Source organism: Dermacentor silvarum, chromosome 5 (assembly GCF_013339745.2).
Source record: "Dermacentor silvarum isolate Dsil-2018 chromosome 5, BIME_Dsil_1.4, whole genome shotgun sequence".
NCBI classification, from domain to species: Eukaryota; Metazoa; Arthropoda; class Arachnida; order Ixodida; family Ixodidae; genus Dermacentor; species Dermacentor silvarum.
The window spans coordinates 27657832-27682564 of NC_051158.1; the positions used below are offsets into that span (position 1 = coordinate 27657832).

The 24733-nt window shown below is 47.5% G+C and overlaps 2 protein-coding genes across 4 annotated transcripts in view; one reads left to right on the plus strand and one right to left on the minus strand.

Annotated features, from left to right (window-relative positions):
* The window catches only part of LOC119453152 (uncharacterized), an 86099-nt gene that overhangs the window by 31785 nt on the left and 29581 nt on the right, over positions 1-24733 (plus strand). The window contains exons 15-16 of one of the 3 annotated variants that reach the window (XM_037715161.2): positions 1266-1339; positions 1784-1964. The exons of 1 other annotated variant lie outside the window; for it this stretch is intronic. In XM_037715161.2, coding sequence (XP_037571089.1) covers positions 1266-1339; positions 1784-1937 — 228 coding nt within the window. In that variant the 3' untranslated portion in view covers positions 1938-1964. Of the gene's footprint in view, positions 1-1265; positions 1340-1783; positions 1965-24733 lie in introns of those variants that run through there. One more of the 3 variants, XM_049667602.1, reaches the window with a different exon arrangement.
* LOC119453153 (VPS35 endosomal protein-sorting factor-like) overlaps positions 5042-24733 on the minus strand; it is a 30734-nt gene continuing 11042 nt past the window's right edge. Inside the window, exons 9-21 of the mRNA XM_037715162.2 lie at positions 24057-24201; positions 21572-21665; positions 21419-21496; positions 20706-20987; positions 19810-19926; positions 17957-18010; positions 16890-17366; positions 15759-15836; positions 15134-15248; positions 13723-14058; positions 9761-9879; positions 8400-8546; positions 5042-5499 (exon numbers count right to left, since the gene is read on the minus strand). Of these exons, the coding sequence (XP_037571090.1) occupies positions 5398-5499; positions 8400-8546; positions 9761-9879; positions 13723-14058; positions 15134-15248; positions 15759-15836; positions 16890-17366; positions 17957-18010; positions 19810-19926; positions 20706-20987; positions 21419-21496; positions 21572-21665; positions 24057-24201 (2144 nt within the window). The 3' untranslated portion in view covers positions 5042-5397. The remainder of the gene's footprint in view (positions 5500-8399; positions 8547-9760; positions 9880-13722; positions 14059-15133; positions 15249-15758; positions 15837-16889; positions 17367-17956; positions 18011-19809; positions 19927-20705; positions 20988-21418; positions 21497-21571; positions 21666-24056; positions 24202-24733) is intronic.

Sequence of the window (24733 nt, forward strand, 5' to 3'; positions counted from 1 at the left end):
GCCATCGAGCATGCGGTTGGCCCTCATTGAATTTGAGTGAATGAATAAATACAAGACAATGATAGTTAATCAGAAAATTTCGACCTCAAGCCACCTTCTGAATTGTAATGACAATGTGAACAGAGCACTGATGGTACACGTTGGACTGGTGGGACTAGACACGCGGGGAGGAAGAGATTAACTTGGGCTAGGGGGGGTGTTAGAACCCCCCCCCCCCCCCAATCGGTGCGCCACTGCATCGCCTCTCCTCCTCACACCCAACGCGGCCTCTCATTGGTTACCTCCTCTGCTAGTCAGGTGACCTGTCCTCCTTAGGCGCATTTCTCATCCTCTCCTGGTCACGTGACCTGCATGACACCGGCGGATAGATGAATGGCGAAGCCTCGACCTACAACAGCTCCGCTGTTAGAAAACATTCTCGTGCTCCTCTCCAGGCTTTTTACCTGTCCTTCCTTGGCACATTGTGATGCCAGCAGAAATGCGTGCTTGACGTTGCCAACGTGAAGGGTGCAGCTGCATGTTCAGTGGTGTGTTCCGAAGGATCAGCTCGCCCATTGTGCTCCGCTGATCCTTCCGTGAAGGTTCTAGTCGCCATCATGCGGAGGGCGATCAATGGTGTACATTGGGAGGAGCCCTTTTTCTTGTTCGTTATTGAGGAGAGGGCACATGTGGGGAGGGCAGGGTAGCAAAGGCGAGCGAGAAACCACGGCAGCCATTCAAATGCCTGTAACTTTGCTGTTATGGCATTATTTCAACAAGTGTTTGCGACTGCGTGTTCTCGATAGACTGCTACACAGTTGCTGCTATATAACACAGGTTGCTTTCGTGCGCTCAGAACACATTCGTATAATTCATTCAGAGTGCTGTGTTCCAGCTTGGAGCGCACGGACGCACTCTCGCCTTTGAGCTCGGAGCACAGCCGAGATCCGGCAGAATTTTGCCCACATGGCTCCTCCAATTGCTCTGGTAGCAGCAGAATGTTTGGCTCAGGTGTGCTTTTTTTTTGTTACCCGAGTCAGGTAATGTAACAATTTTGATTCAGTTTTCTTTTTTGCATTATGTCACTGGTCTTAGTAGCCCTCTGCCAATGTTATCATCAGGACTGGCCGGTCTTGAGCAGCTGATAACAAAGAAATATATTTGAGCAGAAGGAATCTTTACATTATAATTGCTCTGTTGTTACGAACAGTCACTGCTGTGTGCCTGTCTTGTCACTTATGGTGAAGCCGCTCAGTAACACGCGTGTTGCAAATCTGATGCTGCAGATGATAGCCGCGGATGTGCTGGGGGCATTCCAGAAGGCCGAGACTTCATCCGACATCAGCAGTGTAGGAAAACGGTAAGTCTGCTTGGTGTGGCCAAAACCCGGTTTCACACTTTCAGCATCGAACGGCACAACTTGAAACAGAGGCAAGACACACACTTGGCCTTTGTCTGATGTTGCATTGTGCAATGCTAAAGATGCTGAACCAGCAGCATCTTTAGCATTGCGATAGCAATAGCTCCCAGCGGTTGCAAGTTGTCATTTCTTCCCTTTTTCATTGTTCTTTCAACTAAAAACTGCAGTTTATTTTCCCTCCGCCTTCCTTGGTTTCATTTATTGCTGGTTTATTATGGTTGTTAGTAACAAAATATTGAGCCCCTCAGTTCCTTTCAGTCTTCTCGCTGATAACGGGCAGCATCATTTTGGAGCACGAATGTGCAAATTACTGGTATCACTACAGCAAAAAACGGTTTGCCTGGATGCCGTGCTGAGCACTGATCTGCCACCCACTGTTCGCAGGTTCCGAGAGACCTTCTTGGAGCTTGGAGGTAGCGTCAACGGAAGCGAGGTCTTCCGGCGGTTCCTAGGTCGTGACCCCTCTTCAGACTCTCTTCTAGTGGCATACGGCTTGCAAGAGGAGGAGCAGCAGCAGCGTACGAAAGATCAATCATAGTGTAGAACAATAAATATGTATTCTAGAAAAACAGTTGTCATTCTGTGAGTCAATCAGAAAAAGGATACAGAAACTCCACTGGAGTTGTCTAAGTATCCCTATGGGTACTCTCTTTGACCAGTTTTATCAATTTTTTTGGGGGGGGAGGGGGGTTTAAATTGTGGTAAATGAGGTGGTTTATAAGGAGTAAACAATAAATAATGGAGTAAATAAGTCGTTTATTCGCATAGTCGGGACTCATTGGCAAATGCGACTGTTAGTGGTCTAGCCGCTATCAGTCTGCTCCAGTATGGAGCCTCTTGTGTCTTATGTCTGCTATGCCAGCCAGGATTAAATTTGTCGCACTTAAGCTCCAACTTTATGCTTGATCACACAATGTTGGCAATTTGAAATATTCAAAAACTATTGAAAAAATATTTGTATTTGCAAATAGTGATCATCTGACTAAAAAAAATTGAATAAAACAATATTCGATTCTTTGTTCAAAAAATTTCAAATATTCACACACCCATACTTATCATATGACCTTTTCATTGCACACATTCCTCAGTTATCCAGCTTCAGATACCCATCGGGTTGGTGTCAGTGCTTCTGCCAGCCTCCAGACTACACTGTCCTTCACATGCAATCGTACTGGCATTTACAACCACACGATAATAGCGAACGGACTTGGAACACCTTTATGGGTGCTAAAGAGATCCGGCACCATATTTTGTAATAGTCCATTCCATATTTATTGGCAGAGCCAATGCAGGCAACATTCTTGGATCATCGGTAGAATTAATGAAACACGAATTGCATCGACTCTGCACTTGACCTTGCACCGGTATTGCACCGACTCCCAAATTGACCTGCGTACCGTACAAAAGTGATGCTATTCCGGCACCATAAAACATTACTGTGCATCATTGATAATCGGTGCGAGTCGAACCGGTATTGCACCGACTGCAGGATTGGCCCTTGCACCAACTCCATGCTGCGGTCAGCAATTACACGTCATTGCACTCGGGGGAGGGGGTAAGTGTCCGTGCCGCACTATGTCTTTGGCGCATGTGGACGGCACGGGAGAAACCAGTGGAAGAGAATAAAAAAATTAGATGCTTGCTTCCCCACTCAACATCTCGCAGCGTGACTTGTGTTGTTTCCATTCTTTGCACCCTTCGTCACTGATTTGCCAGTACAAGCTGCACTTGGAGGCAAGCACCATAGATCGATATAATGAGTACACTCATACTCATTTCAGAGGCATAAATGTGAGTGAGTGACAAGGGTGTGAATACATGCGAGAGTGAACGTGAGTGAGTCCAAGTTGTGGGAACGCTAGACTCTCATGTGTCCCTTGATGTTGGTTTCCCTGCATGGCTCTCGCATATCCTGTAATCCGGCTTTGCTGCTTCGCTAAGCGCTGGCGGCGGTCGGTGTTGTAGTTGCAGAATAGTACGACAGATGGCACGTATTGCGCTGCTAGCGCCACCTAACGGCGGGGTTACCTGCGTTGTCCTTTCTTTGTACCAAGAGCACGTTTCAGAACCCACAGAGTGGAGTGTACGGACGTGAATGAGTACCAATGAGCGTGAGTAGACGTAACGTGAGTGTCAGTGAATACCTGTTGGTGTGAGTAGATGCGAGCTTGAATGTGAGTGAGTGCCGGTGACTGAACGCGAGTATAAATTCCAGTGAGCGTCAGTACACAGTATTAATGTGAGTAAATACACTCGACTTTCATCGATTCGACCCTGATGGGGCCGACAAAATCTATCGAATTATCCAGCGGGTCGAATTAAGCAAGACGCAGAAAAAAAAGTCGGAAGGCACCACCGATTCTAACACTCCCCCGAATCAAATGCGCGAGCGCTTTCTGTGCGTTCAAAGTAGGAAACATTAAAGCTCCTGAACAAAGTAAAAAACTACCGCGCCCACGACTTTTTAGCAAGAAAAATGGGCAAGAGCCCAACATGTGTTGCATAGTGGCGGCCAGTTTTCTAAAGTCAGCTTCGCTGCAAAACAGCCGTGTTATGCGGCAAAGCATACAAATGCCGCAATGACAGTGTTTGGCTTAAATGTTTTAATGTTTGTTTTTTTTTTTTTTAAGCGGCGATTTAGAACTGGTTAAATACTGTAATCAGACATTGTGAGCTAACGTTGCTGCTTGAAAATCTTTCAAGGGGCAGGTCAAAAATAAGCATTTTCGATGGGAGATGACGGGTGTTAAATGCATTCACTGCCCCCTAAGCTCTGCCGAGACTGATGTTGCCAGTAATTAAATTTAAAATCTGGGGTTTTACATGCCAAAACCACGATATGATTATGAGGCACGTGGTAGTGGGTGACTCCGGATTGATTCTGGCTACCTGGGGTTCTTAAACGTGCGCCCAATTCATTGTACACAGGCGTTTTAGCATTTTTCACCCCCATTGAAATGCAGCCGCTGTGGCTCGCGTTTCCCAAGCTTAGCAGCGCAACACCAAAGCCACTACGCCAGCTCGGTGGGTACACTGCCAGTAAACGGGTCTCTGTTGTGGTCACCATGGTGGTCAGGCACGTGCACGCTGACCCGCCAAAGGCCAATTTTAGCATCAAAATAAAGAAAGCTTGAGCCCACAGAAATGCATGGGCACCAAGCAGTAGCTTCAGTTGGGACCGAATGAACCAAAAAATTGAAGTAGCCAGAGTCGAATTAATGGAAGTCAACTGCGCCAGTTCTTGTGAGTGAGAGTTTGAACACGAGCGAGTGAGTGGGTATCGGTGAGAGAGAGTCAAAATGCGTATGAACACGAGTGGGGTGCTGGCGAGTGTGACTGTGACTGAATGCAAAGCCTGAAAAACGTTCTAAGTTGCTTTTACCAGCTGTAGCTGGCATTATCCATGTTCCTAGATTAGTAGCTGCAGTGGTTAGACCCAACAACTGTAGCTGCAATGTTAGGCTACTTTTAACAAGCAGGTTGCTTCACTTATCACCTGAGAAATAGTGTCCTTATCTATGCACACTTGTCTGCATAGCACAGTTCTTATTTTTTTTAAGTGGATGCAACTCACTAACCATTTTTTCTTATTGCACATGCCTTAGAGTTTTCACACTTTGCATGACACAAGAAATCAAACAGTCCTGCTGTACACATTTATTTTCCAAGCTCTTTAAGCTCCCGACCCAAGGCTAGTGGTGTGGCCCCAGCAGTCCAGTTCATCTTTCTACAGCAGAACCTAGTTCCGGTTCATACACTCGAAGTGGGGAACGTTGCCAATGCCCCGTTCGGATCGTACATTTTCCATCAGTATTAATTATTTTTGCGTTTCCGTGTTCATAACGTAATATAATGAGGGGTCTATGGTGCACGCGAAGCCTTCTTTGCTCAAGTTGGGTGAGGAGAACGCAGCTGGCATAGCTTTGGCCTTGCCAGGCCCGTGGAGGGAGTACAACCAGGTCTGGCTCTAGGAGGAGGACACAGAGACGAGGTGGGCCTCAGACTGGCGAAGGAATCTGTAGCTTGGTGGCTAGCTCGGCATAAGGACCTTTGTTTCCGGCCCTGCTGGCTCGCTTCTTGACGAACTCCAGACAGCGCACCTGAAACAAGTGAAGGCGTTGATTGGGCGTTAAAAGGGAAACTTAAAGTGGGCTTTCTTTCATAGTTTGCATGTTAGGCGGTTCAGCCTGTTGCATCAACACTAACAGCTTTGCATTATACAGTTAGACGTCGATACAATGGACTTCAATATTATGAAATTCTCAATATAATGAAGTGCTTCACTTTTTTATACCTTCTTGTCCATAGAACACCGTGTATTTATAACCTTGATATAACAAAGTGTGTTTATACACGACTTTATTATAACAAGATTTCACTGCCACTGCGAAGGAATACTGAGACAAAAAATGGCAAATTCTACGAACGCAGACGGTCAAATGGTTGAACCACAAGCGGCTGCTTGCGCATGCACCTCTCAAATCGCGCACTGCGGGATCAAGAGTGACCACCGAGCAGAGAGGCGTCATGCTCCATATAAACTTCACGCGCATCTGGCCCTGCACACTATTTTTGCTTTGGGTGTGAGAGTGAGCCAAGAAGAATGGTGGCTTGATGAGCACCATCCATCCACGCGAGCTCGGGAAAAGGGGGGAGAGAAGCAAGCTTGCGGTAATGCGATCAAGCACACGCAAGGGGGGGGGGGGGGAGTAAGTGGGGGGCAGGTTGGCATGCGTCCTCTATTGTAACGTGATCGTGTCTGCGGATGCTGTCAGCACGGCTGAGCGCATATGCAGCCTGTGCGATATTTTTTAGATAATCTCTAGCGTGTGCACAGTGGGCATGCCGAAGTGGTGTTGCATCATGTGCACTGTCTTCGCACGCGTTTAGTACTGGAGGTTACGTAATCTCGAGTTGCGGGGATGCGATGAAACGAGAGGCAAACGAAGCTTTCGCTCCCCGCTGCCAGCGCTTTTCATGATAATGTCGTCCTACTGCGTGCGCAAGTTTATGGTCACGGGGGCAGAATGGACGCGAAAGTGTGGCTGGCTTCACTTCGTACTGCCAATCTGAAAATGTTGTCGACATGGCATGAAACCGTAAGTTTTGTCCCCTACTCTCAAATTCAAGAAAATGAATTTGTTTTTCATTAAAATTTGCTTCTTCTGATCGCCCGATAATTCATAAAGTTCTGCAGTCCCTTCCATGTAAGAGAAATCGATCGGCAACTGTAGTTATTTGCATAAAAGGTTGAATTTCAATACAACACAGAAAATTGCCCATTTTACTGATATTCTGTGCATGCCTTTCTTTCGCGCTTCTTTAGGTGGCCTTACTAGCTACGCGTGAGGTTGCCACACAGTTGCATGTTGCACTTTCCAGATGTCGTTTAAACACGCTTGCGCTTTGGAATCGTTCAGTTGTCCATCTCGAATGAGACAGTTGTGGTGTCTGCGGCAAGGAATGTGAAAAATACCAAACAACAAGAAAGATTGTGCTTTGGAAATTACATAAAGCTTCCTTTTTTTGTCAGTAGTTTTCGAGTTTTGCTTGCATCACTCACACTGTGCTTCGGTGGTGCGTGGCGACGGAAGCCATGGAAAAAAGCAACAGCGTGGGTCGAGAGCCAACAGTGACGTTTTCGTGAATAGCTCAAATGATGACAACTTATGAACTGATGGGCAGTATGGTTAATTTGCGGGCTCTCACTATAACGACCTTTCAGAATAACGAATGATTTACCGCGGTCCCCTGAAGTTCGTTATATAGAACTGTACTCGGATTATTGCTTGCATTCTGCCTAAGTAGATAATTCATCATCATCATCATCATCAGCCTATTTTATGTCCACTGCAGGACGAAGGCCTCTCCCTGCGATCTCCAATTACCCCTGTCTTGCGCTAGCGTATTCCAACTTGCGCCTGCAAATTTCCTAACTTCATCATCCCATCTGGTTTTCTGCTGACCTCGACTGCGCTTCCCTTCTCTTGGTATCCATTCTGTAACCCTAATGGTCCACCGGTTATCCATCATACGCATTAAATGGCCTGCCCAGCTCCATTTCTTCCGCTTAATGTCAACTAGAATATCGGCTATCCCCGTCTGTTCTCTGATCCAGACCGCTCTCTTCCTGTCTCTTAACGTTAGTCCTAAGATTGTTCGTCTTTGCGCGGTCCTTAACTTGTTCTCGAGCTTCTTTGTTAACCTCCAAGTTTCTGCCCCATATGTTAGCACCGGTAGAATGCAATGATTGTACACTTTTCTTTTAATTAGTAATTAATAATTAGTCTCGATTAATTAATCAGCTTCTCAAATATTATAATTATATAAAAAGTGACATTGAGAAAATTGTAGAGCAACATGAAAAACTCCCGACTCAGCTTTCTGTTGCTTAATACATGCTACATGAAAGTGTTTTTCAGAGCTTGAAAGAAGCCCGCGAATACATGCAAAATTGCCCCGCGACTGGCCGCTCGAGGCACTTTGTGTGTATTTGCAGGTTTCTTTCAGGTTTGGAAAAACACTTTTATGTTGCACATAATGAGCAACAGAAAGCTGTGTCGGAAGGTTTTCATGTTGCTCTGCGATTTTCTCATTGACAATTTTCATCTAATTATAATATTCGAGAAGTTAATTATTTAAGACTAATTATTGAAGTAGGCAGAATGCAAAAAATAATTCGAATATCTCCAAGGGACAGCAAACAACATTACCTTGGTTCTGACCAGCTACGTGGCATTTGCATATTTTTAGATCTTGGTGCATGATAGTTGGGACCAACCAATTCACCCAAATTGCAGTTTTATTATGACACATGGACGCTTTTGCATTCCACTCCAATCACAATGCAGCTTGTGCGACTGGGAGTCGAACCCCCAACCTCAAGCTCGGTAGCAGAATTCCACAGCCACTTAGCCATCGCGGCAGAGATCGCGCTACGTTAGTGAAAACGTGGTAAAATAGTGAATACTTCGCCCTGCGACGGGAAGCTAGCACTGACCGAGGCGCGGTGATCCAGGGCAGCATTTCGGTGGGCCAGACCCCACAGACTGACCGCCAGGGAGAAGAGAGGCCGTCGCTCCAAGTTCGCACCCATCACCAGCCTCTGCAGAAGCTCCAGGGCCAATCGTGCTTGCCGCTCCACATGCTGTAGCAGCGTGCAAGTTCAAACTGTTTCAAGCTGTACGTGCAACGAAGACAAGACTCAGCAACTACTACACCTATCACAGGGTCATATCCCCGATTTATCACTTTGAGAGATACTTTCACTTTTCCAAGAATTGGCATGTGGTGTGAAGCCTCACTGGAGCAATGGGCATTCCAGGAATGTCTGATGGCTTAGCCCATCAGCATCCCCTGATGTCACTAAAATAGATCGATCGAGCAGGCGGCCCACAACTGACTCGTGCGATCTAGACTCGCACCTGTACCAGTTAATGTCGTTATTTTGTTATAGTACTTAACTTTAGTGTTTTCATGCATGACATGGTTTCTGTGTATTACATGTCTGCTTATCGACATATGTTATAATCATGGCTATATAACTTCGTTTTATGTTCATCTCTGTTTGCTGCTACTATACCGAATTTAGTACGAGTTCTGGTTTGCTTATGTGCAAATAGCGCGAACCTCAGGCCTGTAACTACCCTATTGCTGCAGGTTCAAACAGTGGTGTACATTCTTTCAAAACAAAAAATAGAATTTTTAAATTAAATAAATTTGGATTTCAAATTTCGAATTCAACTCTTGTGACAAAGGGGCCAGGAGGCAATGATAATGAGATTGGGAGAAGATAAAACAGTGCTGCAGGAGCAGGGCTGACAAGACACACATGTACCAAACTGTACTGCTAGCTCTCTCAGATAAGCCGCTGGCAAATACAGCAATCCAGCTGGCCTCGACATCCACCTCAAGGTTTCCTTGATCCTAAGCACAGTGGTGAAAGTGGCAAGGACTAACATCATCATGGCGTTGCCAGGACAGGTGCACCTACATTTTGAGCATGGTGACATTTATCCATTCAGTTCCCCTTTGAAACTGGCAAAGGATTCCTTTAATACAGTAGTCCAACGGGTTCACATGCAGTGACTTCGAAAAGTTGTCAGGTGTTCTGATATCTACAGGCGAGGCTTGCCGTGCTTTCAACACGCGCAACGCCTCAATGTCACAGAGTCAGGCACATTGCAAACTGATCGCCACAATGGCTGCATACTGGGTACTGCAGCTCAGAGCGCTAATTGCTGCATTCCTTCTTCTTCAATGGAGACACCATGCGTGAGTTCTTAACCTAACAAGCAACGCTATTCACGAGACACCTCATAAATTATTGAAAATTGATCTAAGAAAATGTGCTGCACTCACCCCGGATTCCCCGAGCGCACGCAGGTGCGCGAGCAGCTGGTCCAGCACGCTGGTGCACAGCTGCTCCAACTGTGCCCGGAACTTTGGGTCACCACCGTACAGTGCATCGTTGGAGTCCACTGAGAGTTCAAGTGTAGGGTGTGTACAAGAAGCGCCAAATGTTACGAGAGTTTTAGCTTGTCTGCAATCTTCTCACTGTGTGCATTTTACCGAAGAAGTGTATGGTAGGCACAACACTGGTAGTAACATCTTTTGATGCAGAATTTACCAGAGAACAGGAAAAGCTAATACAGCAATCACCTATCCCGTTCTGCTTAAAGGCTTGGCTTAAATCGACAAAGCGACGTAATCGTTAACGTGCAGGCCATTTTATGATTTTCCTTCGACAAGAACACTCGAGCACCACTAATATTTTTCAAACCCATCGTAGTTAGGCAAATCGTCACAAGGTGTCACTACCAGCTTGCCTACTAGGTATACATAATACCTGTTGGCTTTTAATTGTGCATTTTCGCTCCTGCACAGCCCATTCAGCTCGTCTGACAGCAGACAGTGAAGACCATAATTTGAAGAAAACATGGCCTCCAAGACTGCGTCGCACCGCACATTAGTAACAATGGGATGCCAGCATTTCTGAGGCCGTGCAAAACTGACGCACATGCAAAGTTTTGCCACAGTTGACGGCAAAGCTGTTTCATTGGTGAGAAAATCTACATTTCTTTTGTTTGCCACCATAATAGATGATAGCACTTGCAATTTGGCCTCGATATTACGGGCAAGCACTTCATCGAAGCATGATATCAAACAAACTTCCAGCGTTTCCAGCGCAAGACACTCGGAATCGCTACAACAGATACCTGTTCCACATGCAAAACGCAAACCTCAGTAGGCACCTGTCATATTCTGTGGGATTATGCAGCCGCCACTCAGCTAAAGCAAAAGCTCCTTGGGAGCCTGCCTTTGCGACTTCTAACGGACAGCTTCGATCAATGGTGTCACCCTAAGCGACTGCCAGACATGGCCAAGGTTGTCCTGGACACTACACTGGTCTTAATCGACCAGAGAACACACCAGGACATCATCTGAATGCATTGTCCTGATTCCTATGAACCAAACTCTCCCACCCCTTTGTCAATGAATGACTCCAGTCAAGAGTGGACGCCATAACCTTTAAGTATTCAATAACCTCCCAAGACCCCTTGTACAATATACAGTATAGACCACTTATAACGTAACCGCTTATAGTGCAGGACCGGATATAGTGCGGTCTTTACAGACTCCCGTTAATTTTCCCATAGCACTCCATGTATACACGTATCGCTTATAGTGCAGTTGTGGGAAACGAAATATCGGTTACAGTGCGGCTGCCTGGGAGTACGGAAGTCAGCGGAGATGGCGAACGCTCCCCTCAAACGGGCGCCCCAAGGAGTGCTCGAGGAAGAAAGAGAGACGAAGTGGAGGAGAAGGGCACGTGGTGCGAACGAACAGCCAGTGAGGCTGAAACCAGAATCTTGAGTGTGAGTCGTGAAATATAACGGCGCGCATAGCGAGCGAGGGCCACGAAACTGCCAACGCCGGCCAACGCTCGCTTCACGATAACGGCAGTAAACGAAACTTCAGGGAGTGGGCGGCGTCAGCACAGCACGGCGAAGGGCGCACGCGGAGACTGTGGAATGTTAGGGAGGAGGGCAGCAGGGAAGCGGATTTCGCCTCGGCAACTCCACCGCTTCGGTGGCTCACCTCGCCCTCCCTCGTAGCTCCCTCACTTTCAACTGTCACCGTGCGCGCCCGCCACCATGCAGGCGTCGCCGCTCCAGCCGGCCCGGTGCCAGCTCCCCGAAGTTTCGTTTTCTGCCGTTATCGGGAAGCGGGCGTTTGCAGGCGTGGGCAGTTTCGTTGGCCGGCCTGAGGACAGCGCCGCTGCTTCCCTCTGCGCTGTAGCTGCAGCGTGCAAGGTCAACACGTGACTAGAAAGTAGAGGAAGCATAAAGGAGAAAGAAGGGTTCACTGCCATTTTCTACGTGTGGCTATGGTAGCATGGCTGAGACATCGGCACGTACACGCATGTTCTGGCGCAACACAGAATCAGCGACCTTGCCATTTGAGAGAGGGTGAAATTTCCGCCGTGTTTTTCTTTTTTTTTGTTTTGTTCGCGCGCGACATTGAAGGGTCTTTCCTAAGCTTTTACTCTATGGCGGTGCCGGAGCAATGCCGGTTGGAGGCTCCGCCGCGTGATTTGGTTTGAATTAACAAGATTCGACTGTAAATTGAATGCAAACGTTCTAGCCGCATTCCTCGACTGTCGCATACGCGTGGCAGCTCGGTGCACATGTTTTGCATATGTGTGGGCCTTGAAAATAGTTGCATTGGTTATAGTGCGGTACCGCTTATAGTGCGGATATTCGAGACTCCGGCGACTTAAGTTATAAGCGGTCTACGCTGTATTGCACATTGCCATCAGTCTTTTTTCAAAATTAACTTGGAAACGATTCCTCAAAATATTCATCCCGGATATGAAGTCCGGGGTGCGGGGAACTGTACAGAAGTGGTTTGCTCACATTCTTTTATTTTATTTATTGATACTGCAATCTTTTACAAGACCTTAGCATTCTTGTCATCCGCTTTCAAGAAATTTGAGATTGCTTTGATCTAGACCTCCGTGTTGTCACAGATGTCGGAAATCAACTTTGAAGTGTGTTTTCACTTCCTCGAGAGTGCATGAAAATCCAGGATGCTGCAGCAACATGGCAATGCACTACACGTACTGGTTCCATCTTCATCCCTGTGTTTAGGCAATGAAATCCAGTTTTCATCATACCAAACAGGACGAAATAGTTGCAGCTCTTGGCATCTAGCCATGGTACAGTAGAATCTCGTTAATTCGAATTCCAAGGGAACTGGAAATTTGTTAGAATAAAACAGAGTTTGAACTAAAGAGAGCCCCTTTAAACTTAGTATGTGATCAATTGTGCAGTACAGCGTACAAAACCAGCACTGTCACTGCGCTAACATTGAAAGACTTATCGTTCCTCTATCAGAGCACGACGACATGTGCTGGAGGAAGCCCAAGTTCCATATAAAGTCCAACTGCGATAAGATCGCGCCTCACATGCCATTTGCTGTTGATGTCAGGGAAAAAGTGCGAAAGTGGGATGAGAAGGGTGGTGGCTTGATGTGCACCATCCTTCCTTGTGCCCTATGTTGGAGATGACGTGTTTGAGCGTGCAGTTAACGTGATCAAGCATGTACTAAGGTCTCCTTGCTGCTAATTTTAAGCCAGACGGGAAAGGAGGGCGCGTGTCACTCTGCTTGCTCCAGTTCGGTCTCGGCTTCCCGCGTGTCTTTCCTCGTCATTTTTACGGCACACGACATTACAGCAGTATGGGACACATCAAACCTTGGCCTTTGGCTTGGGGTTGTCCGGAAAGCGGTCCATGGGAGTGAGAAAGTTTGCTAGAAATAACTGTCGTGCGCTTCTTGTAGTTCAAATTCGTGGGAGTGTTTATTCAAATACACAGGACATGACAGGACCAACAGAGCAGTTCAAATTATCTGTCAATTCGAATTAAGAGATTTCGAATGATCAGGATTTCACTATATTTAAATTTTAAGAAACGCCTTTCATGTTCATAATATACCAGTAGACAATAAAAACCAGCTTGAAAAAGGATTATGTCCCATGACTTCTTTCAAGCCTCTAGAGAATAAATACGTCTGTCTCTCTTTCTCAATGCGAAATGGCCCTGTCTGAGAGAAATCTGAATGCAAACAGGGTCTCAATTTAGATGGAAGAGTTATGTATACATGGCACCTCTATTGATGCAGCATTTGACAGGTAGCTCGCTCACTTACGTAGCAGCGGCATCATGATGTAATAAATGTCAGCTCATTAAATATTTGTTTCTTGTTCAGATTGAAAAAAAAAAACAATAGAACTTAACTATGCATGAACCAAGACACACCTTTATCCAAGTGGTAGAGATAGTGCTCCTGCCCCAGCGCCACGAGCAGGTTGAGCGCGTTGAGGAAGATGCGGGCCCGGCCGTCGCCCCCCGAGCTGGTCCACGTGGAGGCCGGCCGCTCGTGCAGCACCTGGAGCAGGCCCCGCAGCAGCCGCACCGGCTCGTGGTCCGGATGGTCTGGCACAACCAGCAGCGTCGACAGCAGGCTGCTCGCGTATGACACCAGGAACGGCTCGGTGCTCGTTCGCTGTGCTGCAGTACTGCCACCCCCTTCGGGCTCCACGAAGGGCGGCAGCTCTGGAAGGAGCTCAATGGCCGCTTGCAGGAAGGCATCGCCTACAAAGTCATTCATGTCATCGTCAGACTGTCTCATATCCGCTGCAGGACGAAGGCATCACCCAGCGATCTTCAACATTACCTATATTTTATCTCGTGTCAAGGGCCAACTTCAACGAAATTTCACTTTGGCTTAAAAGTGGTCGTAAATGAGTAGCATACAGTACTGCGGCGATCTTGCCAAAGCTGTAGGGTTGATAATAGTGAAATTGACCCTTCTTGCCCCTCTTCCTCAGAGACAGTTTCCAAGTTTGCTCAGAAAAAATAAATGTCACAGTTTCGCCCTAAGGGCAAAGCAATGAATGCGATAGCAACACAGCAATGCCATACGAAGTAAGGTGAGCGGCTTTGGTAGCAATATGAATTGTAGTAAACATGAGCTGATTAAGTAAGCAGGTGTGCTGCAGCGTAAGTAGACCGACATGAAGAGAGACTCGATGACCACGAGAAGGCGCGTGTGAAACGGTGGTGTTGATGAGAAGCGCTGCCCGTGGGCAGCGCGTGCGAAGGGACACACCTGTAGCGCTGCACTGCCGATCCGGGCAGCATTGCATGTGTAGCGTGCGTTGCAAAATGTGGCCCGACTATTATTAACTGTGGTGTGAGCGCGCACAAACAAACATGAATAGATCACACTGAATGACTGCAGACAACGACTGTCAAAACGCTGGCAGCAAGCGCACATACGCCGCAGCGGGCGAAGGTACGTGCGGTCTATCGCTTCAACGGAAACTGAGCGGCGAATACACAGCGTATAAATGTCAGAGCCGTGTGGAGATAAGAGACGGTGCGAGCGAGCGACGAGCGCGGTTGTTGGCAGAGTAGAAGTGCGCCCCCCCCCCCCCCCCCCCGCTCCCTCCAGCGCTCACTTCCCGCTTCCTTGCTTGCGCGTGGAAGATTGAGTGTGCTCGCTCTCCGTGACAGCGTGTGTCCCCGCACGCTTCCGCTCGGGCATACGGCGCGCGGCGAAGATTTTATCTATACGGAACCTCACGGCGACGGCGACGCCGACGGCAGAAATCCGGTGGAAGTGTCCATATAATTGCTATCGCAATGAAAATTAAAAGGTGGTCACCTTGCGAGAGGCACTGGTTGAGATACGCCGTCTGTCCCGAGAGAAGGTAGAGCTCCAGGCGTGACTGCACGCTGCTCAGGGACGGGATCGTGATGAAGCAGTAGGCTGCACACGCCTGCAAGTGTGCACAGCAGAGAAGGCAAATGTGGAGGCAGTCAGCGACGTTAAGCCCTTCCACAAGGACGAGCACGGCTTACAGACTTGTTTTCCTGAATATATACCACTCGCGCAAGTGGCGTTTACAGCAAGTGGCGTTTACCACATGCAACCAGCTTTTCTCTCCTAAGCGGCATATTCTGCACGTGTTTGTTTGCCAGCTGTAGATACTAAGCCAGCGTGTAATGAACATATCACGTAACTTCAAAATACCTTCGGTCAAATATATTATTTACTTCGTGCATCGAACTATTCTCATCACACGAACCAGTTGATTAAAACCAGGCTTGACCATACTTTATTGTAACACACAAATATTCCCCGACTGTTTTTGTCCATTCTTTCCACTCATCCCTGCCCCAATACACCACGCTTAATCGTTCAAATTGTTAGCAAGAGTGAACATGCCTCATGAGCCATGCATGCAAAAAAAAAAAAAAAAAAGGAGGACAAAGAAAGAGTGTCATACCCGAACAAAGGCAGCTGTCTTGCGGGTGTGATGGCCCTTGACCACCTGACGAGTGCGCATGGCCAGCAGGTTTACATCCTGCATAATCCAAATCGATTCAATGCTGGCTTTTACGTGCCAAAGCCACAATCCAATAAAGAGGCACGACATAGTGGGAGTTCCAGAATGATTTTGACCACCTGGGGTTCTTTATCGTGCACCTAAATCTAAGTACACGAGTGTTTTTGGATTTCATCCCCCATGAAATGCGGCTGCCATGGCCTTGGATTGAACCCGCGACCCCGAGCTTAGCAGCATGACACCATAGCCACTAAGCTAACGTGGTAGGTGCATAAAGTGAGTGGCGGGATGCGATAAAAGTGCTGTCACATGCATGCAAACCTTTCTATACAAGGGCAGAGGTCGACACATCTATACACGAAAGACACAAAATACTGCAGCCTCTTCTCCGTAGGGTACCATTCGGAAACAATCAGTAATCATGACCTTAGTCTAATGCCATGACAAAGCACACCCGACACAAACGTGCATATGGTCATGCACCCGTACACTGGTCATCGTACAAAAGGAGACAAAAGTGCTAGGTGGGCATGCTGGGGCTTGTCTCTTGTGTATGGTTTCATCACAAGATCTCCGCCTACATTTTTCATGTCATAACACGTGTGCTTGCACGCACTGTTTGCAAAAATGAATACGCCACCATTTGTTGGGCCAACTGCCTCGCAAGAAAGCTGGCTTATGAAAAGGGTGTATTCTACAATGAAGGAGACATTGTCTAATCAGACTGTGTGTATGACGCAAAGTGCTGTACATTCCTGAATATTCACGAGCACTGGCGATTACTCAGGAATGTATGATTATATGCATATAAACAGAGGACAGATTTGACTTGCAAATTAGATTCAACAACCATGCTCGCAACTATCACTGCAACTGGAGCGTTGTTTGCCTCCTGGGGCACAAGTTCGCCCAATGAAGAGTTAGATTGTTAACTCGCACAATTTATTCAGTATCTTGGGTTTTTCAGCGCCACTACAATGTGACAAAGTCGTCAGATTCAATGCCACACACCATTTTCCAGAAGGCAGTGAGACTCAAGTTTAATTTCTCTAAGGTGAGAACAACAAGTACCTGCACCAGCTGCACGAGCACAGGGTCGAGCGCGCTGAACGCGGCACGGGCGTCCACGTAGAAGGCCAGCTGCTGCTCAAAGTCGCGCCCGAAGCCGACCCGCTGCAGGAAGCCGCACAGCAGCTGTCCGATGTGACGACGCTCGTCCTCCAGGGCGAGCGCATTGAGAGAGGCGTGCAGGGCTTGCCCGACGTGCATCAGCGCGTGCAGCACCACGGGGTCGCGGGTGGGCTCCCGCTGCTGGGTGAGAAAGGCGGCCATGACGGCCTTGCAGCCCCGGACCCGGGCGTCTCCTTCGCGAGGCAGCAAGTCCAGCAGGGGCAGGAAGTGCTCCATGGCGCAGAGCCGGCCGAAGTCGGTGACATGCTGCAGCAGCCGCTCAACGATCCGCGCCAGCTGCTGAGGGTGCTGCTCGTACGCTCGGTCGGGCACCAGGTGACGCACCAGGGCACCCAGCAGGATGTCCACCTCGCGCACCTGCGTGCACGGCGGGGTGTTGACTGTCAGAAGGAGCTCACAAGTATAGGGGTGATATTCTCAGTCATTCACTTTTGGTGACCCAGTCACTTTCGCGAGATAAGGACTAGACATCTCACCCCTATAGGTGTCAACACAACCCATGCTCGTCATGCTTGGTTATATCGAGGATTTCGTTATGTTGAAGTTCGTTATATCAAGGTTTAACTGCAACTGTTTCCCTCCGTCATACTTGTGACTGACCACAAAGAGTGCCCGAGAACACGAAGGACAAGCAAGGAGACCAAGACAGTTACAAGGCACCTTGTCACCACTAGGCACCCAGTCAGGCAGTCGTGAGATTTCATAACATTTAACTCTTCATTATATTGAGGTCAACATGAAGTTATGAAAAGTTGCATGCTGCGTTACATTGAGGATTTCATTATACTGGAGTGTGTTATATCGAGATTTAACTGTATTCCGATCTACTCTTTGATTTGATTATGCTTAAAAGTGCCAAGAGTCACCCAAGCTTTTCTAAGCCGAGTGGTCAATTAGAGTGCCAAGTAACCAACTAAATAGAATTTCAAAAGACTGTGTGCTCTCACCGTGAAGTGCTTGCAGGGGAACTCGATCCACACCTCGACGCAGCTCAGATAGTCCTGCAATGAAACACCACTGCTGTAAACACACAGCAGCAATAGAAGCACATATGGGTGCCCATTCAAGGAGCCAGGTCACCTCATTGCAGTTGCAATAAACACTCCTAAGTTACTGTCAGTTTCTCAATTACTGTGCCACGAATGACCTTCTTTTGTTGCCTTCCATGCCCACCATGAGGCATAGTCTGGACTTAGCTCCCTCCGTTGGCCTGTACAGACAATTTATACGGGTGTGGCAAAACCTCCAAGATCACAGCACAGAATTTGCTACAATAAAAGCCTATGCAAACATTTGTGGTGCCACCTTTGCTGATGACTCAAGGAAACTAAATCACGCTTGGAAGGAGCTATTTTTAAATGTGATGCCCTATTGAAAAAAAAATAAAAAATGTGTTGCATTATATAATGGAATGTAGGTAATCATTGTCCAGTCTCAAAGTACTCTGCGAGTAATGACAAGCTTGATTGCTGGACTCAAGGCAGGGTTTCAGGAACACATTTAACACTATGAAGCTTAGTACATACATTGGAGGGCACCACTTTGTCCATTTATACATCCTGTAGTCGGCATCTATTTCTTATGGCAGAACTTGTTTTTAGCACTAGTTTTACCCGACGTATTTTATGGCACGAAGTCACCACCTGCATCTATTGGCATCACCGACTATACACAAGTCGGCTTTGAGCAAAGATGACACCATCGTTTCTGCCACCTGTTCGCTCATCTCGTCGGAACACGTTTGTCAGCCCGCACCTTAGTGACCGCACACATGCCTTCTTACGCCATGACGCAGTCCGTGCTACGTTATACAACTGCCCTACAACGGCCCCGTCAAATTCCTAAGCCACACACAGAAGCACACAGAAACACTGCCACTGATGCCTTCCAACCTGTGCCTCGGCATCGTAGAGTCCACTTCACCTGCGAAGAAGCCTACATTTTCTCTGCCGTCACAACCCAACTTCCTCATTAGGAGGCGGGCACCTATTTCCTAGGCGCAGCGGCTTCAGTGACAAAGACAACGAAGACAGCGCGCACACTTAGTGTGTGCTATTCTCTTGATTGCCATGTTTGGCAGTGATAGTCCACGATTTACGAGTAACTGGAGTTTTCGTGTACCGATGTACAGGTGCGGCCACGGCTAGAGGGAACACTGGAGGCACCTGTGGCATCACTCCGCGGAGTGCACCACCACTGGTGCCTCATGAAGTCTTCCGGAGCAGGCGCAATCAAAGCGATTGCCGAAAACCCCGGCAAGTCGTCTGCTATGATGAGTCGTCTGGCAAGACTTCCTGAGGCGCCAATCGTGGCGCTCCGCGGAGCGCTGCCATGGGCTCCCGTGTTCCCGCTAGCAGTGGCCGCGCCTGTACATAATCCGAATGTTCCAACTATGCATTGTGATTGAGTGTATCGCTCCATTTCCTACAATCAGTCTATCTGTATGTCTAGCTAGCTAGCTAATCTAAACTAGCCATCTTTGGAGGAAGGAAAGTTCCGTATGGGTGTCAGTACAGGCCCTACAACAGGCTCTGTCACGTACACAGTGGCGTCCAAACTTTTGACAGGGACAGTACACGTAAGCTGGTCCACATCAATAATCAAGTGAAGATGGCAGACAGTGATGAGGGCGAAAGTTCTATAAATACCTTGACACAAGCCTGGCAGCAGTAGGTTGAGTCAAGCATACAATGGCTTCAAAACTTATGACAAAAACTGTGCACGCACAGTTGGTTTTCTGTCGGTAATCGAATGACGATGGGGCAGTGCAGCACAGGCCAGTGCCTGCACTGAGACTCACAGCAGGGCTGCGCAGCTTGGCGATGGCCTTCCATGCCTGGTTGAGCACTTGTACGCGCTGGTCCTCGGGTGGGTCGGCCAACACTAGGCACAGCCCCAGCGTGCGCAGCAGCACATGCTGGCAAACATGAAAAGAGGGCACAATTAGAGGCCAAACGGGACAAAATTCCACACTGGCTGAATTGTTACAAATGAGTACTATACACTATTCAAGCAATCCTGATAAAGCTGCAGGGATGGTGAATTTTCTTATCGGCAGCCTTTAAATAGCACCTAGGCAGATGACGCAAGCACTTAGTGGCCAGCACTCCATGAGCAGCTGCGGGTGCCATTTAAGGACAGGTTATACTCGAACGTAATACATGCGCACATCAGACTCAGTGACATCACCGTGGTGAACAACCAACTTCTATACTCCAGCGACACGACGCAGCTGGCGGAAATGGTACCGTCAGGCAAGGTCTAAGTTCGCTGACATGTGGATAGCTCCTCTCTTATTTTGCATTCAGCTGCGCTAATCCTGACCTGCTGCTGTGTTACTGACAAATCGCAGCAGGTCTGGATATTTCATCACAGATCGCTTCTAAATAACCTAGCTTTTCTTTTTGTAATTCTTCCTGAATGTCATAGACACAACATGCGAGCACCCAGTCACAGTTCGAGAAAGCCAAGCTGCTGTTAATTGTTTATCTACAGATATGCATGTCCAGCTGACATGCTTTGGTCGTCACCTTGCTGGCACACGCAGACGCTCTTGAGCACTGCGCGGGTAATCCTACTTTGGCAGGAGCATGCAGGATGCATGGACATGTAGAACAGGCCTCAACACACTTCTACGGGCAATGAGAATATTCCTCTCTCTTTCTCATAAAAGCACAGCAGTCCGCACACACACACCTTGGGGAACGAGGCATCGTCGCAGTCCCTCATGAGGCTGACGAACTCGAGGGCCCGATTGGCCACAAACTCGGGCCGGAAGGCGGTCATGATGGAGTTGAGCAGCAGGGCACTGTTGCACTGCGCCTTGCAGCGTGCCAGCACCTGGTCCAGCAGGTCCTCGGAGGCCCCGTGGGCAACGCACTGCAGGATCCAGTCCAGCGCTGGGCAGTACAGGGTCAGGTAGGTGGAGAGGTCCAGCTTCTGCTGCCTCAGCAGCTGCTGCACCACTGGGCGCTCCAGCTGCACAGGGAAGCAGAAGGAAGCAGTGTCATGCATCTGGTGCTGCAGAGGGCGAAACAGCTGGACAAGGCACACGATGGAGTAACGACCCATTTGATGGGATGCCCGTAGAAATGTGCCTGACGGCGAAGCTCGGGGAATACGACAGGCCTCACCACAGCTCCTGAAACTGGTCCTATCAGAGCTGTACATCCTATTGGTGTACAGGTTGGTGGATGGGAGCAAATGAACTGTTTGTTTATATTCAAACTTTTTTTTTTTTTTTGAGAAGTCCGCTTTTCTCAAGCATGTGTTAGAGCTGTTAGCAGAGTTTTTACAGCGTAAGGTGTTACTGGCTCATTCCAAAAGCCGTTTCGGTTCGCGATGATGCCGCTTCACACTATGCCTCAGTGAAGTATGTGCATCTGGAAAACTGCTTCTCAACCTCTCACCTGAGGATATGTGAGAAGGAACTGCCAGAAATTCTCGAGGACGTGCTCGTGGACCTCTGGGGCGACAGACATGCCAACCTGAGCAGGACAATAAGCAGCACTCAGTAGTGTCCGGCTAAAGCCAGAGACAAAGCCGCAGACGAGGCAACCTACCCTGCAGAGATAGCACCGCGCGTAAGCGGCTACCAAGGGATCACCAATGCCACAGATTGTGCCCGTCAGCCGAAGCAGCACCCCTGAGTATTCCCTGGAACACAAACACAGACAAAAAAAGGAAAGCCATAGTACTTACTGCAAGAATCTCTTACAGTTAATCCTCGATATAACAAAGACTGTAAAATCGACAATTTGCTTCATTAGAGTGAAATTTCGTTATATTAAAATTATATCTCTTATTGGGAATAAATACAGCCAACAATAAATTTTTCTTACACAAAAGGCGCTGCAATATTTTTCGAATTATTGGGCAATCAGAAAAAAGCGAGTTTGAGAAAAAAAAAAAACATAATTTTGTTGAATTTCAGAGTCGCCGACAAGCTTACTCTAAGCGCACACCTTTCGATCGTGGGATACGATCGAAAGGTGTGCACACTTTATTAAAAATAGTTTAGCTTAAGATGCAGCGCATTAGCGGCAGCAAACAGCGAACTTGGAACTGCAGAGACTGAAAAGCAGCCCATCGTTTTTAGATCCCGGCAACTTTCTTGAGCGGCATGGCTGTTGCTAATTTCGGCTGCTTCAGGAACTTCTGTTCCTGAAGCAAGTACAGTCAAACCTCAATATAACGAAGTTGTACTTGTATCGAAAAACTTCATTATATTGAGAATATCATTACATCAAAGTTTCATTAATTCAATAGAACTAAGCTGGGGAAATAAATATAGTTCGTTACATCGCGAATTTCGTTAAATCGAGGTTCTTTATATTGAGGTTTGATTGTACCTCTCTGGCGCCCTTTCGCCATCTTAATTATACCAAATAAAGATTCGGAGACTGACAAGCAAAATTTTCTAGTGAGAGGAATGCATTTTTCATGAAACTTGACACAACATCATTTGTAAAACCAGAAACGAGCCTAAGTTGGTACAGTTTATAGAAATTTGGCGGAGTTTACAGGCACGGAAAACCCAATCAAGCACACTGCCTTTTTGTCTTTTTAATTTTTACGGTGTGTGTCATGTTCTGCACCGATGTACCTCTAAGGTTTGTAGCACCGAGGCACATGGGTACAATTGAAAGCTCTATAGTGCCCGTGTGATCTAAATACTAAATAAGGAGCTAGACCGAGTAGGGCTTGCATAGAAAGTTTGGGCTGGTTGCTGCAACACAACTTCTACAAAATAGACCTAAGGCAGGACACAGTCAACAGTGCACAGACTAAAAAAAGTGATGGTTAATCTTATGACAAAATAACTATAACATGGAAGTGCAAAGTCAAGAAAACAGGGCTACAACTGTTGTGTTGCAGAACGATAAGACAGTGAACAGACAGCCAAGGTATAGCAGAAAGAACTGACAGAAAGAAGTTACAGAACAGTTAGCCTTAGCTTCAAAGCTGTTTTTTAAAAAAGAACCCTTTGCAACTTCAAATTATGAATACTCCACTTATTTCACTCATCTTCTGAGCATACTCCAAACCAAATTGACGAAAAAGCAGCTTTGTCTTAGCCAGATGGCTGAGAAAATTACGAGGTACACAACACCGACTCCAAAACATACAAATCGGACACAGGAGTACATGAATTGCATCAGGAATGAAAGGTTAGGTCACCAGTGACGAGGCACTGAAGCATAAGAACTTGAGTGCCAAAACGACAATTTTATTACATCTCCTCCCCCCTTGTTCACTGCGCTGGTTTTTTACAGTGAAGTTGTTTACAGCTAGGCTTCGGTGCATTTTTTGTGTGCGTGTGCAAAAATGTGGTCAAATCCTGGTGATAGTGCAGAAACGGTCCAAGCACAATGGCACATACCCTTGTGGACGAGTGCTGGGCTCCGGGACCTGTAACGTGCCCTTGAACTACCCTTGTCACACCTGGCACCCAAAGAGGTCCCAAGAACAAGGGTAACAACAGATATGATCAGATCTTAGCCCAAAAGGCCAACCCACGTCGGCCATGTCTACGTTCGCACTGCCCTCTCTTTGTCGGCATTCCAACCGCTTGCGTGCTTAGTTTCCTGCCACTCTCCCGAGGAGGCAGCACTGTCGCACATGTATATAAGAGAAGGTGCCGTTCTTCATTTTGAATTTCACTTTTCTTCTCTCATTGTAATGGGGAGGCCAGGCTGCATGTAGTGCGCACTCCCGGCGACAATTGCATTCTTGTCTCTGTCCCTGCTGTCGCTCTTCGTAGGTGCGCTGCTCCTCAGGAGTTTGGACTATATGCCTCCCCATTCGGTGTCACTTCTGTGTCGTATGATAAACAGCTTTGCTGGTCATCCACCTTCACAGAGTGGAATGGCTCATGATTTTTTTCTACGATAACACATTTTAGATGCCCACGTGCCCTCACCTGGTAGCACCTGCACACACTCCTGTGAATTCATGGTATTTAATTTGAAGTAACTAATCTACAATCACCAACAAAATCGGATATTTTGATTCGTAGCAAAGCGGCCTGCGTGCGGCAGAGCTGACCTGCGGGTGAGGAAGCTGCAGCAGCGAAGGATGGCCGTCTCAACGTAGAAGCGAGGGATGAGCTCCCGCACCGAGGCTATCTTGAAAAACCAGTTGCGGCAGGTCTCCTTCGCCGACTCGGGCACCTGGTCCGGTGTGAAGTCCGCTGCACACGAGAGCCACTTCCTCGAATGCACAGAAACAAAACTACACGAAGCACACACCACACAAACCACTGTGTGTGGTGCGTGCCGCAGCTCTTCTTAAACAGGAGATGTAAGGTATGACGTGGCATCCAAAACGATGTGCAATAACGATTTGTAGTGTAGAAATAACACAGACGGACAGAAGAAAAAAGACGACAAAGTGCTAGCCTGCAGCTCCTCTGTCGTCTCTTTTTCTTCAGTCCATCTGTTTTTCTGCGCTATGAATTGACACAATGTCAAACCAACAATCCCAAATAGCCACGAGACATGTGATGTGTTGGAACGATGGCCGCTCTGGCTATAGGAATGCATTAGAAACTTGGAACATGCTAATGCGTGCAGAAAACTTGAACACAGTTGTTGCTTCATTTGGTCATACACGAAACCATGCGTGGATTGTGCCATGCATCCACCATTTTAGTTTCAATACTGTGCACATCGAGTGAAAGCCAGACACTTTCTCCGCATCTCTTAGGCTGTGCATGAAGAAAA